The sequence below is a fragment of the Acanthisitta chloris genome, unplaced genomic scaffold, assembly GCF_000695815.1.
Source record: "Acanthisitta chloris isolate BGI_N310 unplaced genomic scaffold, ASM69581v1 scaffold2444, whole genome shotgun sequence".
In the NCBI taxonomy this organism is placed as follows: Eukaryota; Metazoa; Chordata; class Aves; order Passeriformes; family Acanthisittidae; genus Acanthisitta; species Acanthisitta chloris.
Window position 1 is genome coordinate 182,431 of NW_008670803.1, and position 14,722 is coordinate 197,152.

General features: G+C 40.3%; 1 protein-coding gene across 1 annotated transcript in view; it reads right to left on the reverse strand.

Moving 5' to 3' along the window:
- IGF2R (insulin-like growth factor 2 receptor) overlaps positions 1-14,349 on the reverse strand; it is a gene marked incomplete at its 5' end in the record, with an annotated part of 47,809 nt that extends 33,460 nt beyond the window's left edge. The window contains 12 exons of the mRNA XM_009073805.1: positions 281-427; positions 848-988; positions 1,640-1,804; positions 2,196-2,299; positions 3,035-3,215; positions 3,355-3,517; positions 5,026-5,140; positions 6,996-7,116; positions 8,182-8,308; positions 8,705-8,803; positions 10,112-10,236; positions 14,216-14,349. Coding sequence (XP_009072053.1) covers positions 281-427; positions 848-988; positions 1,640-1,804; positions 2,196-2,299; positions 3,035-3,215; positions 3,355-3,517; positions 5,026-5,140; positions 6,996-7,116; positions 8,182-8,308; positions 8,705-8,803; positions 10,112-10,236; positions 14,216-14,349 — 1,622 coding nt within the window. The remainder of the gene's footprint in view (positions 1-280; positions 428-847; positions 989-1,639; positions 1,805-2,195; positions 2,300-3,034; positions 3,216-3,354; positions 3,518-5,025; positions 5,141-6,995; positions 7,117-8,181; positions 8,309-8,704; positions 8,804-10,111; positions 10,237-14,215) is intronic.
- Between the last annotated feature and the right edge of the window lie 373 nt (positions 14,350-14,722).

Sequence of the window (14,722 nt, forward strand, 5' to 3'; positions counted from 1 at the left end):
ATTTGTGGAGTTTTAAACACTTAAATATACTTTAATCATGTTTGGCAGTATCTTAGTTTAAGAAACTTATTCAAGGGTTTTTTAAGAGCACTTGTATAAAAGGTGAACAGAACTAAATACCTACAATTACACTGTTGTCATCTAGTAAACAAATCACAATGGTTAAAAGCTTTTGCACACAAAAGACAAAAGCACGTGCTAATATTTAGCACTCATGTCTGGGCTTCAGTTGACCTTCAGTTTTTAACTGGATCAGAGAACAGGGTGTGAATGTTCTCACCTGGTCTGCACATTAGAGTGATGACAGTTTTGATTTTTTTGTTAAGATCACATTTGTCTCCATTTGAATAGGTAAGTTGAATATTTTCTCCAACCTTTTTAGGAGAAGACACAAATGTTCCAAGATTCTTACTCTTGTTTTGCTTATCTGTAAAGACAGTAAATAAATCACTTTTGTTTCTCTGAAAAGTAGTGAAGTCTACACAAAGATAATAAGATTTTCCATTTGTCTAGTTATTAAGAAAGCATATTATTCGGAGTTTGTTTTTACCTCACCAAAACCATGCTACAAAACCTGGAGTTCTTTAGTTAGGAAAGGCTACTTGCATTATTTCCTTAAGAGAAATTTGTAAAATTAATAAATGTAAATAACAAAACGTATAAATTTTCATAAATGAATAGAAATTTGTATAAACAAGAGAAATATGCTCCTAACTTCTTTTCTCAAGTAACTGACAGCATTCAGAGCAGCCAACTCCATTTGCAGAGGAGGTACAAATCCTTCCGAGCCTTAAAAAAAATAATGAATGAACTCCAGAAATACAACCAACAAAAACACTTGACTCACCTACAGAGCAAATAGCAGCACCATCTGGACAGCTGGAAGCTCTTCCTCTCTTCAACACGTTATGGCAGACATTGATGTAATAGTATTTCCTTTCTGCTTCTGAAAAGCTACTGTCCACAGCTTCCCAGTTCTGGGCTAACTCTGAAATAGAGAGGGTCATTAAGAACAAGTCATCTGGCTTAATTGTTCTAGCCTCTCTATGCCAAAATGCCTTTTATTAGAGGGGACCTGCATCTGTGTGATGACCTCTTCTTCAGAGCATCCCTCCCAGCACGCAGAAGCCCTGATCTCAGCTCCATCTCCCCACCTCTATCTTCCTCATGAAGCATTTTCTGGACTGGTTGGAAGGTGTCCCCTTTGCACAGGCCATTGGGTGGGAGCTGCCGAGACATGGTGGGCCCTGACTGGCACTGCTAGCCCAGACTGATGGTGGATGTCCCATCTCTGGAAGTGTTCAAGGTCGGGTTGGATGGGGCTTTGAGCAACCTGGTCTAGGGGAAGGTGGCCCTGCCCATAGCAGAGGGGTTGGACTAGCTGGTCTTTAAGGTCCCTTCCAACCCAAACTGTGACTCTGATTTAAATCCACTTAAGATGGCAGCAACCAAGGCAGTCATGGATATGCCTACTTTCATAAGGTACTTACTCTTTTTGGGATGAAGGAAGCAAACACCAGCACCTCAGAAATTCACCAATAACAGCAAAAGCTAATTAATACTCAGCTAAAGAATTGCACTAGAGATGCTATGTAAACTCAGGACAAAAGTAACTGAAAGTTAGTTTTCATTGCCATACCTGAACTGCGGATAAGAGGTGACAAGTCATACTGCTTTCTCTTATCAGCAACTCTGCAAAGGACATCTTCTTTCTCTTTAACACATGCATATTTTGTTTCCCAAGTAAAAAAATATGTGCAGTCCACTTCACCATTAAACACTGGAGTTCCTTTACCATCATTACCTTAACATTGAAAATAGATAAGTTAGGTTTCCAGTGGGAGGAGGAGAGAAAAGCAAGGAGACTTGAGGACTAGCAAAGAGCAAGGAAAATTAAAAAAAAAAACCAAAATCCTCTTGCTGCACAGGACTTGCATTTGTGGTTTTCTACCGCTGGCTAAGAAAAAAGCCTCTTTTGTACCTCCATCTTCTCAATCATCAGTGTAAAGTTATTCTAGCAGTGTTACTACACAACACAAAACAATCCTGCAGCCACAGGAATTAGTGCTTACTCCAACAATATTTATTTCCTGTGTTAACTGTGGCTTAAAGCAAGCATTCCTTGAGTGTAAGGTCTACTAGCAAGCACACAAGTCAAATCCTGATCAAAGCCATCACACCTTGTTAAAACTCACCTGCTGTTTCATTGCACTCAAAGTTTATAACAGTCATCCTCTGAAAGCCAGAGCTACATGCGTCCCCATTCGGATAAATTAAAGTGAGATCCCCATCAGAGTATCTGAGCAAAAAGTCCATTTTAGAAACATGGGATTAGACACAATCACACTATGTTCTTCAAGTAACAGAATTCACATGCTTGTTTATTTATTAATTGTCTCCAAAGGAAAACAAATGTTTGTTCAGCATTAATACTGCCCTTTCTGCTGCAATAAACACTTCCATCCACTGATTCTTCTGGTCACTTTTCATTAATCTTTATACAGTTTAAAGAATGCTATAAAGCTACTCCAGGTGTGGTGGAACATCTATTCCCATTAGTTCATTATGTGGCTATTTTTGCAGGTGGAAGAAGTTGTACTCCCTAGAAGATCACTGCAACAAAACTGTCACATGCTTACAGACAGAATGGAGCATCACATGTAGGTGAATTAATCTCTGCTTTACAACCTCACGCAAACTATTGTCCCCATATGCCGCTTGGGAAGCAGCTTCTTCTAATGCCAGTTTACATGGAAAACTCAAGGAAGGCAAGAGGCAGTGCAGCACAATCTGCAATTCTGACAAAAGTCAGCGAAAGTCTCTTCCTGTCTAGACAATGGCCTCTGGCAACCTCATCAGCTCCCCTGTTTGCTAATGCTGTCCTGGTATACTGTTACAGTTTTTCTATTAAAAATTAGCAAAAATACTTGCATTTTGTATCAAATATTGCTTACATGACAAATAAGGGCATTAAAGTAGGAAACAAAGATTCATCAATCAGACCAGTTAGCAGGGCTAAACAGCATTTACACACCTTAGGGTTTGGTTCTCAAATCTTCCTGCCACTTTTTGCTGGTTACCTGAAGATTTTACTTGGCAAGATGAAACGTATTTTGTGTTGTCCTTGCAGTTACCTGCAGTGGTTCTCCCACATACATTCAAGTAATAGTAATACTCCTCTTTGTTATCTTTGACGAAATACGGCGTGACATAATCTGAATGAATAACAGACAGAAAAGAGTTCTAACACACACCAGAACAAACATGGAACCCCAAATAGGGCACTTCTCCTGCCTCTAAACATGGAACCGCAAAACTAGCTAATAACAATGACAAATAAAAGAGGGAGCTTACCTGAAAATTGAGTAAGTGGTGTTAAATCAATGGAGATATCATGTTGCTCGTTAGTCAAAACACAGCTCTTACTCTCCAGGTAATCCCTGTGACAGGCATACTCAGTAACCCACTCAATTTCATACCGGCAATTTGTTTTAGCTGTGAGTTTGGGACCTGCACTCTGATACAGAAGTGAACAGAATTTAAATCATAAGTAGACTTATTTGAAATATAATCTTTAAAGCAACAGCATCACATTCCTTCAAGATCAGTAACAACTACTTCACCTGTAAAATTGCTTCTGGCCTCTCAGAAATAGGTTTTGAGAAGAAATAAAAACAGGTCACATAAATGATGTGGCAAACTATTAGAAGTCTAAACAAAAGTAAAGTGTCAGGGCATTAAGAAGAAGGACGGCAGAAGTAAAAGTACTCTAAAAATCATTTCCCCTAACATGCCAGGAAAAGCAGAGATGTGAGCCTAAACTGCTAAGCACAGGTTGGATCATGTTTGCCACAGAGAAGTCCTCAATGAGGGAAACAGACATCAAGTGTTCTTTGAACACAAAGCAGACACTGGTCTTTTAAGCAACTTTGATTCCCTCGGTCCAAATCAAGACTGCAAGATACGTGACAACTCTCTAGCCAACACTTCTGTCAGAAGTAGTGAAATATTTTTGCACATCCAGGAGAAGTAGTAGTCTTAGATTTCCTCGCTTTAAAGTGAAACATTTGAAATCCACTTTGTTTCATAAATCTGTATTTCTGCCATCCACTAGAACAACTGGCAGATACACAGGTAAGTATCAGATAAGTTACAGGCACAAGTATCATTAGTAATACTAACTCATATTACAGGTGTGCACAGTTGTAGTGAGGTATTACAAAGTGACAGCAGACAAGGGCCTACAATTTATTTCTGCAGCAGTGAGGATGAAGTATGTGTCTATCTAGGTCAGATAATTGACAAGACATTAAACCCAGAATTAATCAGACAAGAGTTCCCCCTTCACTAACCTGCAATGAAAAGCATCACAATATGAAATGGCAGAGCATTAGCAAAAGCCACTTTAGCCCAATTCAAAGAGTGTAGGTTGCTGAAATTACCCAGCAGCACATCAAAGTGACCATCATAGCACACTGAAGCTAGGCTAAAATAGTGCCCTGCAAAAACAGTTGTTGCTTAACACTAAGGATTTTGCTTTAAGTTAAAAAGAATTCAGGAGCCTGCTTACTAAGTGACAGACTTTTACCATGCACTGACCCTTACCAGACTTTTTCCCCGTCCTGAGGAAGGACAGATCAATAAAGAAACAAGTTACAGGCAACAGCTACAAGCATGCCCAGCCGGACTGCTAAGGAAGGGTGCTCATTAGCAAGCAAAGCTCTGTGCCAAGGATTAACACTATACTAATCCCATCCTATGCTCAGAGGAAAGCTTTAAACCCGTAAAGGGACAACCAAATTCACCAATACAAGAGACAACACATCCCTGGGGAAACTTTATTCAAGTTCTAGTATATTTCTTATGTTCTAGAAGAATTTAAGAGTATATTTACAATCTCAACACTCTCCTTGAGCTACAGGCTAGGAGTACTGAAGTTCTCTTTAGTCCTGAATAAAAATGAAAGATAATGTACACAAAAGTTAAAGACCAACCAGTTAACACAAACTAAAGCAGCAAAGTTACCTCTTCTCCCCTCTTTGATGGGCAAACAAAGGTGATTGTCACTGTTGGGTTATGGCCTAGGCAGAAGTCTGGCTTTTCTTCATCACTATTTTTTGCCTCATATTTCAATACCAGCCTAGAAATAAAAACAACAAACCAAAAAGACAATTAAGACACTGTGCAGCACAGTACAGAAGATACTCTTGAAAAAACACCCACTCCTTGCTAGATACTCAGGCCGAATATGCAAAAGTAGCCCTGCTCCTGAAAGCTAACTTTTATGGAGATCCTTAGCCCTTTAATCTTACAGTTAATCCAAAATAAAGACTAAACCAGTCCCAGAAAATTTACCTAATACAGTATCCTCTTCACCCCCAGTTGACACTATGCTGAATGCTTTGTAACTCATACTGTAGCAAGAATTTAGCTGATAGTCACAAGAATACCCTCAGCTTTGCTCTCAAACTGCTGGAGAGCAGACATGGTAAACATTCTTGCAACTTTGAAAGTAATAACCACTCAGGTTTTACCACACTTCTATACTTTACCACCTCTGTATCTCTTTCCATTCTGCCCCCCAAATTAAAAGCAAGATGAACCCATCAGTGAATTCACAGGAGCAAGGCAACTGGGTCAGATCAGGTGAGGTAGGAGAATGAAACATGGTAACTATCTGACAGGGAGACACAAACAGCAATATGACTTAGATGAGAGAACAAGGAGACCAACACAACCTCCCAACTAAGCATTACTGTTCTATGCAGTTTAACAGGCAGAAGACAACAGCTCACAGAGGGTGACAGTCTGGCTTCAGGTTAGCCACACCTTTAACTATCCCCTCTATACCTGAGGACACAGATGTATGATCACCTTACTCCCTTCTCAGGCCACCCTAGTCTGACTGAGCACATATAGTTAATATCTCTCAAGCAATGAAGAGCTCTTCAATGCTAGCAGGGCTAAGATAAAGCTTGCTTGCCAAGCACTTTTATAGAGCACTTCAAAATGAGAACAAGGTTGTGCTTCCTCACATGTAACCTTCTGCCTTGGTACAGAACACCTCAGTCACTTGTTTCAGGCTGTGGTGAAAGCCCTGCAACACAGGATTAACAATTTCATCTGTAAACAAAAAGCAAGCCTTCAACCTTATCACAGACAGGTGAGAACCTTTGGCCTCTCCATTACTTCTTTGTTCTGCTTATTTTCTTCACATTGTATCTGAGATAAAAAGAGTACTGCAGAAGACAATGGGGTACTATCGACCATACAGACAAGGTAAGCAGGCTGGGATGAACTGACGCTCAGAAAGATCAGCATGTTAAGTAAGTCCCCTGAGCCACACTGGATTGTTTGGGTGGGCTTTTGGCTGTTTGGGTTTTTTTGTGGTTTGATTTTGTTGGTGGTGGGTTTTTTTATTTCAAGTTATACCATCCAGCTCAAAAGACAGCAAACAGAACAGAGGAAGTATCAAAGAAACAGTTTCTCTTAGTCCCAGCTCTGCCACCATCAAGAACAAAAAGCCTTGCATTGTTTATCTATTTCTTCTGTTAAGAACTCATGAATGCAAAAAATGCAGAAGGTCGACACCTGGCCCTGCTCTCAACTTTTACAGTACTTCTGGGCAGGAAAGTGAGCCAAATGCAGTGCATAAACCCAAAGAGCACAAATGCATTTACCCTGTGGGCACTCGCACAGGATCAAATCTCACTCTTCTGCTTGTGGGCAGAGAACACCAATCACCCCTTGCTTCTAAGAGTTTTGCAATTCTGAAAAACGGAGTCTCACACCACAGAGGAGTAAATCTGATCTGTTATGGCACTACAATAGAATGCCTGAAAAAGACTGCCCTGCCAGTATTTGAAGAAATTTTTTCTGCTGATGCTTCAGCATTGAAGTGGTATTAATGTTAAGTTTTAGAAGACTTGTCTGTTATTTCCAGCCCAGATGACTGAGAAGTGTCCACAGTATTATCACCACAAAAAATTACATACCTGTCTTTGTCAAGAAGTTCCAGCCCTTTCTCTGGATGGCCAACATCATATGTCTGACCTTCATGTAACAAGCAAGCAGCACTGCCAGGAGGACAGTTTCTGGTCTCTTCGCTTGATCTTCCTGGTTATAGCACATAGAAAATAGAATATAGGATTCAGTTTCTAAGTCTTGCTCTACCTGAAGTATCTTCCCATTGTATCTGTGGGCTCACATACCATTCATTGCTTTACCCTCTTCTAAAAACCGAATGCATTAAAAAGCGAAAAAACAAAACCAGAAGTGCTTGTGACAATTCATGTTGCCCTGGTTTAGGACAGCAAATGCATCCTTCCTGTTAAAAGTAGCTGCAGCTAGTTGCTAGTACAGCTGCTAGATACATAGGGCTTTGAAAACTTCTATAAGTGTGCCAAGTTTTTCCTTTTTTCCCAGAACATTAAAATTATCCCAAGTAATGGGTAAGCCCTTCTCAGAGGGAAGGCTTTTTTACCCCCTTCCTTGTTTCTTAGAAACCATCCGATTCAAAGCTGTCTGCAAAAAGTTTCACACTAGTGGGATGTTTAAAAGAATAGACCTGTCACTAAAACTAGAAGTATTAAACCCTTAACAGGGGCACAAGCTGAGTAAAAAACACAGTGGGAGGATACAGCTAATCTAGCCTTTTCAGCAAGTTTCAAATATATGATCTTTCTGGTTTAAATCCTTATGTCTATAGCTCTCAACTGACATGAAGTGTCAGCTATGCATCACTCCTTATGCAAGAACCTAAACAGTATTTTAGATGCTCCTCAGGACATGCATCAGGAAACTGAGCAACAACCTGAACTGGAGTCCAAAGTAAGAAATTTAGAGCAGATGAAGCCCTGGGAACCACACTGGTCATATTTGGCAGCAAACAGATGCAGATACAAGCTGCACTCTTCCACTCAGCCCAGTTTAAATCACTTTTTCTAACAGTACTGGCCCATCCAGAAGGGGTATACTTCTGAACACCTCAGTACCTGGAGAGCAAGACTTGGCTTCACAGAAATCAACCTTCAAATTATCAAAGGCAGCTTGAAACAATAATTTAAGTCTTAAAATGCTGATCTTTGGACAGAGGACAACCTTAACAGAGACACTGGCAAAGAACCACACTACAATCAATTTATACACTGATAGGTAACACAAGCAAGTGTTCATTCACACCTAAGTCCCTGCAGACATTTATGAACAAGGAATCATCATCAGAATCATCCACCAAGTAGTGTCCTGAAACTTGGATGAGAGGATTCAAGTCATGTTTCTTCAAATCTTCAAACACATAGCAAGGGACCTAGAACAACAACAAAAAATTACATGCAAAGCACAGTACACAAGTAGGGAGAATTTATTAACAGCCATATATGAAGCCCAGCTAATATGTGGAAAAGGTTTTTACTTCTAGAAGTGCAAAGCTAGACATGCTGTGTAAAGCGAGGCAAAGTTAGACTGCTTTGTTCTAGGTTTTACAAGAATTTTACTATAAACAACCATCCAGTTCACAAAAAAAGGTTGAAGAGCTATTCAAAACTCTCAGCTCTGACAACTTCAACATACATGCTTTATATACCTATGAAAAACATAGGTTTACAGAGGTTGTTTGGATTAATTTGGGGTGGGGGCAGGTAGTTAAGATTAAAATTGTCAGATAAGTGAAGAATAATTTCTGCATGAAAAATACATACATTACCTCTTTCACAGGTTTAAACAAGTCTCTCTTGCAAGCCACAAAAGTCCTCCATTCAAAATAGTGCACACACTCTGTTGCTGTTACAAATTCAGGGGTACCCTATTTAAAGGGGAAAAAATAATTCTTTGAAAAACAGACTTCAGTTTTATTTTATACCTGTTAGCAGTAAGAAGTTCAAGAGATTAAGAAAAACAGAATACAGCACATCACAGAACAAGGGCATCCAGTTTATTAACAGCATGTGCTAACAGCAAGATTGTTATTTAATAGCTTTGTTGGGAAACTGTAAGATGCAGGCTGCCAAATCCTTAGTCTGCATATGCACCAGTACTGAACTTAACATGCCAGTCCTGATACACATTAACTGTACTACATCTTTTACAGGTGCTCACTATGCCAATTGATACTGGCAGAACCACCAGTCACATCTGGCGTCTTACCAATAGAAGTGCATATAAATAGGTGAACACAGCAAGGCAATGCATGGCTTACCAGTTCTTATCCTACAACTGATTAGCAGCCTCTTCTGTTACACAAAAAGAATACCTCTGATCTCAGCTACTTATTTTATAGGCTCATGTTATACACATTCATATACATTTCAAGATGGGGTTTCTACGGTTGTTCAGGACTGCATGTTTGACTGAGCGTCTCTGCTTAGAGAAGGAAAACAATCAGACTTTTCACATCACCCTCCATCATCTCAGCTAGAAACACTTCAGCATATTTAAACTGATTCCCTCTCCATTTAACACTGCCATATAAGAGGAGGAAACAAGTTGTTTCAGACACTATTACAAAATCTGTTTACTAGGTCACATGAAGAACAACTGTTAGAATTAAGATAACTAGAAGTCTGAAAATCATCATGACCTGGTCTTACAGTTGAAGTTGAGCAATAATTTTTAATTTAAAAAGAGTCACCTGCTGGAACAGAACAGGAAGCATTTAAACCTCAGCTGCACTGGCACTGTTTGAATTGGCTAGATTTCCAAGTGGGGGTGTGCAACAGCATTGGCAGTGCCAACAGCAGCACTAATAAATACTTATCTCTGATACGCAAATATGTAAACTGATCACAGTCTACAGAACACTGAGCTGTGGTAACTATTAAGTGTGTGGAGGGTGTAACTCCAAAAGCACATTGAAGTGAACTGCATACACACATGCCCCTGGAAACTTTTCGGGGATCTCCAGTCTCACTTAAAGCAGATTCTCACAAACAAACCCTGCTGGATGTATGAGCCACAGTAAATCATGACCTTGACACTACAGCATAACTGGGTTTTCTTTAAGCTATGAAGCTCAGTAATTAGTACATTCAAAAGTACAGCAAGTCTCCTTAAAAAACAAGTGAGAAGTACCTTTCATTTCCACTGAAGGTCAGAGCACATGATTTAGACTTACCAGTGTTTTCCCACACAGGAAATTAATACTGCTTTGAATTTGGTGCTGACTGCCTTGCTGCAAGCACTTATGGGTAGTGTTGAACTCCAAAAGACTTTCAGAAATGCTTTTCAAGTCTAAATCACCTAGGGTTTAAAAATGAGGAAAGGGGGAAAAAAGAAAAAAAGAGGTGTTATCATAATACAATGCCTTCACAGAAGCTCAACAAACAGGGTTTAATCCCAAGCACCGTGCAGCACAAGACATACCAGTCCACTTGAAAGCACAGCTGAAGACAACCCTTGTGGTTCTTGCGATTTGGAAGATTAGATCCAAGTTAAGATAGTGTTTGACATCTCTAATCACTCTTCTACTTTCTCAAAGGTTTTTAATCAATCATTTCGAATCTTAAGAAGCACAACAGCAGGTGCTACTACAAACTAGTCACTGCTTTAGGAACAAGGGCTAAGGGAGTCCAACAGAAAGCTGTTGCCAACTAGTTTCAAGCACAATTCACTCTTCCCTCCTACCAGCTTCTCTTTATCACCTCCTCAGCCTTTATGCCGTTTATACAAATAGAATCAGCACAAGATGAAAGATAGTCTATCATGGAATGGTTTGGCTTGGAAGGGACCCCTCTGCAATGAGCCAGGACATCTCCAGCTAGAAGAGGTTGCTTAGAGCCCTGTTCAGCCTGACTTTGAACTTTTTCAGGGATGAGGCATCTACAGCCTCTCTGGGCAACTTGTTCCAGTGCCTCGCCACTCTCATAATAATTTTTTTTGCCCTTACACCTAGTGCAAATCTACCCTGTGTTGGTTTAAAATTATTATTCCTTGTCTTATCACTACAGGCCTTGCTAAGTCTGTCCGCATTTTTCTTACAAGGCCCCTACAAGTCCTGGAAGGCTGCCCTATGGTCTTCCTGGAGCCTTCTTCAAGCTAAACAACCTCAACTCTCTCAATCTGTCTTCTCACGAGAGGTGCTCCAGCCCTGTCAGCATCTTTGGGGCCCTTCTCTGGACACTCTTAAACAGGTCCATGTCTTCCCTGTGCAGAAAGCCACAGAGCTGGATGCAATACTCCAGGTGGGGTCTCACCAGAGCAAAGAAGAGGAGCAGAATCACCTCCCTCAACCTGTTGACCACACTGCTTTTGATACTGCTGGCTTTCTGGGCTGCAAGTGCACATAGCTAGCTCTACTTAATCTTTCAGGTCTACTTAATGAAGAACCCACTGGTGCCTGGACACTAGCACCGTCTGCAGATAGGCCCAGCACAGGTTCACTGCCTCAGTGCAAACCCCCTGCATCTCACATCCTCTTTAGCGCAGTTCTCATGCTGCAATGAAGACTGGGGTCAGTGCTGCATCACTGCACATTCCTCTCCTCCCCAGCACTTGACATGAAGGTGAAAGGTAGAGCACATTTCAAGTCACAATGACATCCAATCAGTTGTCCAGAAGAAGGGAGCATTTAGGTAGCAGCTATGATTTCATGTCCAGTCCTTCTACAGCAGCTGGACAAAGTTCACGTTTCACCATTAGGTTAGTGAACAGTTCGAGCAATATTTCCACTTTTTAGTAGCAGTGCAGCTAAATGGCACACATGTCAAGCTAAGTTAAATAAGTACCATGTCATTTCCATCCTCACTGATATTCAAGAACATTTGCCTACACCTTGAAAACATCTAAGATCAATTGGTAAAGCTGAAGAGCTTTTTCTAGGGGAGGCCTTTGGGGTTTCAATACAAATCCTGGTACATCACACTGACACATGGTTAACCTTAGCCACAAGACTTCTCTGGGATACAGACTGATTACTGTCACAGAGCATAACACCTATCAAAGCTGGGAGCAGGAAACAGTCCTACAGCTGTCACCCGTTGCATAGCTGATATTTAAAAACAAAACTATTGCTTGCAGCAAATTTTTTTTGTGAAAGAATGAAGAAGAGAACTGAAGAAAACTTACAACTTAATGTTTATCAGCTAACAAACTGCCCTGCTTCCCCCAAATCAAAGTCTTTCAGCTGCACTCAGCTTTGGCATACAGGTAATCTCATCTCACCGGGACTGCTTGAAGACAAGTATGTGGTTTAGCTGTTTTAAGTAACTGGAATCTATACTGGGAGTCTACACCTGCCTAGGCCTGGATCAAAGAGATTCTTATTTTCTCATTAAGACTATTTTTTTTTTTAACAAGAAGCTTGATAACCCATTAGCACAAACTAAACTCAGTATGACGGTGATGAAGCTCCAATGCAGCGAAAGGCAGTACGGAAAAGCATGGCAGGCATCAATAATAAGTTTCAGACTAACCATGAGCAAGAACAAAACCTAGACAATTTCACCAACAAAAAAAGCAAAAATCCAATGACAATGTTAACTGCACTGCCTTGATTTCTTAATTTACTTCAAGGTAGTTAAAAACATATTGTACCTGAACAGGATTTGTGGCTTAACCTTTGAAGGTCTGTTCAAACAGTCTCTGCAAGACCACTGACCACTGCAATCAGGCAATAAGACACTCGAGGTTTGCAAACAGCAGAATATTTGATACTGATCATGGTCATCACCCAGCTCTGTCCTCCTTTGCTCTTTCCAAAAGAACTACGGAACAAAACCTACACAAGCTTCCAGGTCTCACACTTCCCTGGGGAGAATAGACTTCTTCAAGTTCACACCACCTGCCACATTCCAGTCCTACCTGAAGCAGCAAGTTAAAGCAGACCTCCAGATGCTGCTTTCTTTTTTAATCCACAGGCAACTGAAGCCTCAACTGCAAATCAGCTGAGACCCTCATCAGCAGAAACAAAATTCTTGCTGTACATTTTAGAAATTAAACACATTAACACCATCAAGTGCTCCAAGATGTCATCCTCCTCAGAGAAGATGCTACTACATGCAATTGCAGTTTGAACATAAATGAAATCTAACCAGTCATCTCAGAAAACTCTGCAGCTTGAATATAACTTTTAATCATGCATTCAGTGATTCTGTAAGCCTGGATCCCAACACTAAGAGTTTGTTTGAAAAGCAGTGATTGACCACAGACTGAGACCAAAGTATCTCTACTGTTAAGGGAGAGGGCTGGGGAGAATGGAAGCTGACTAGCTGCTATGCATCGGTATACAGGTAAGAAACCTCCTCCTCCTCACCATCTTCCAGTAGGTCAAGCTCAAACACTTTTACTGAAGACTCATAGCTTCTTTTCAGAGCTATCTGCCAATGGCAGAAGAGATTGGCAAGCATGCTAAATCACACTTCAGATCTGCAGATAGTAAGAGGCAGTTTGAGGAGCTATTACTCTTCAGAAAGCTATTGCTCTATTCTATTAGAAGTAAGAGTCAACTATCACAAAGCCTCTGATCAGCATTCATATATTATTGCTTCATTAGCCAAAACACAAAAGCAACCTTGAAAGCTACAAACATCCAAGAAAAAAAGCATGCAAATACTGTTCAGAGCACAAGGTGCTGATGAAATCATGTGCAAGCACGTGTATAGAAATATGTCAGTTTCATATTTAGATCAGCATGCAGAACTCCGCCACTCCTCAGAATACTGAACACATTTGTGAACTACTGAAGCAGCCACCAGATTTGACAAGTGTAACTGAAACCAGAGGACTGCACATAATTGACTTCCTTTCTGTGTGTAACAAGATGACACCCCAGAAGCTTAGCAATACTCCAAGATTGCATTACAGAGACTAACCTAACTCTGAAGAAAGAGCTGATGTTACATCCGGCTAGGCTGTGGTAGTTTAGAGCTGTAACTCAAGCTCTATCCTGTGTTCAGCATAGAGCTTCAAACAAAGCTGTGCACAGTGCATATCCTGCCACAGGTAGATGTACTTATTTCTACTTGAGATAGCCTTGCATAGTGCCACACTAAATTACAGTTAACTAGACCATAAGATACATTTCATTCTCTCGTGACTACCTACAATCAGATCACATTTTCTCAAATCTCCCCAGTAAATCTGCAAAAGAAAAGTTCTACACTGTTTCAAAAAGCAAAAAATTCACCCATATTTGCTAACACATTGAAGTTTGGAATACTTATAAGACCATTCATCAACATAACTCTGGACTACTTACAAAGAAAGACACTTGTATACTTACCTACTGAGAAACAGGATTTCTTTTTGATGTCACATGCACAGACTGCACTTGTTGGGTCACAGTCTCCAACACCATGACATAAGTTTATTTTATAAATTATCCCTTTGTCTGTATCAATTGCTTCCCAAGTGTAACTGAAAAGAAAAAAAAAGTCTGTCAGTTGACATTCATGCTGTCTGCACTGCCATCCTCTAGAGAATGGTCCCTGAAATAACCAAGTTTAAAGCTAAGAGCACCAATAACTTGACATTTGTATTGGTGTTCTGTATTTTTAAATACCAGAGATAATTGTTGCTGTGTTGAAGAAACAAGAGCAAAACAGATTTAACCACTTGTGGAGCATATATTTTGTCCATTTTGCCCTTTCTTGAACAGCCAACCACCCATTCTTCCCCACTAAATCTCTGTGAAGGCCTCTCTGACTAGGTATATCACAGGTGGTGATCCTTTTTCCTTGACAGCCTGATAAATTTCTCAGACATCTTTGGCAGGCTGCACACTACCACA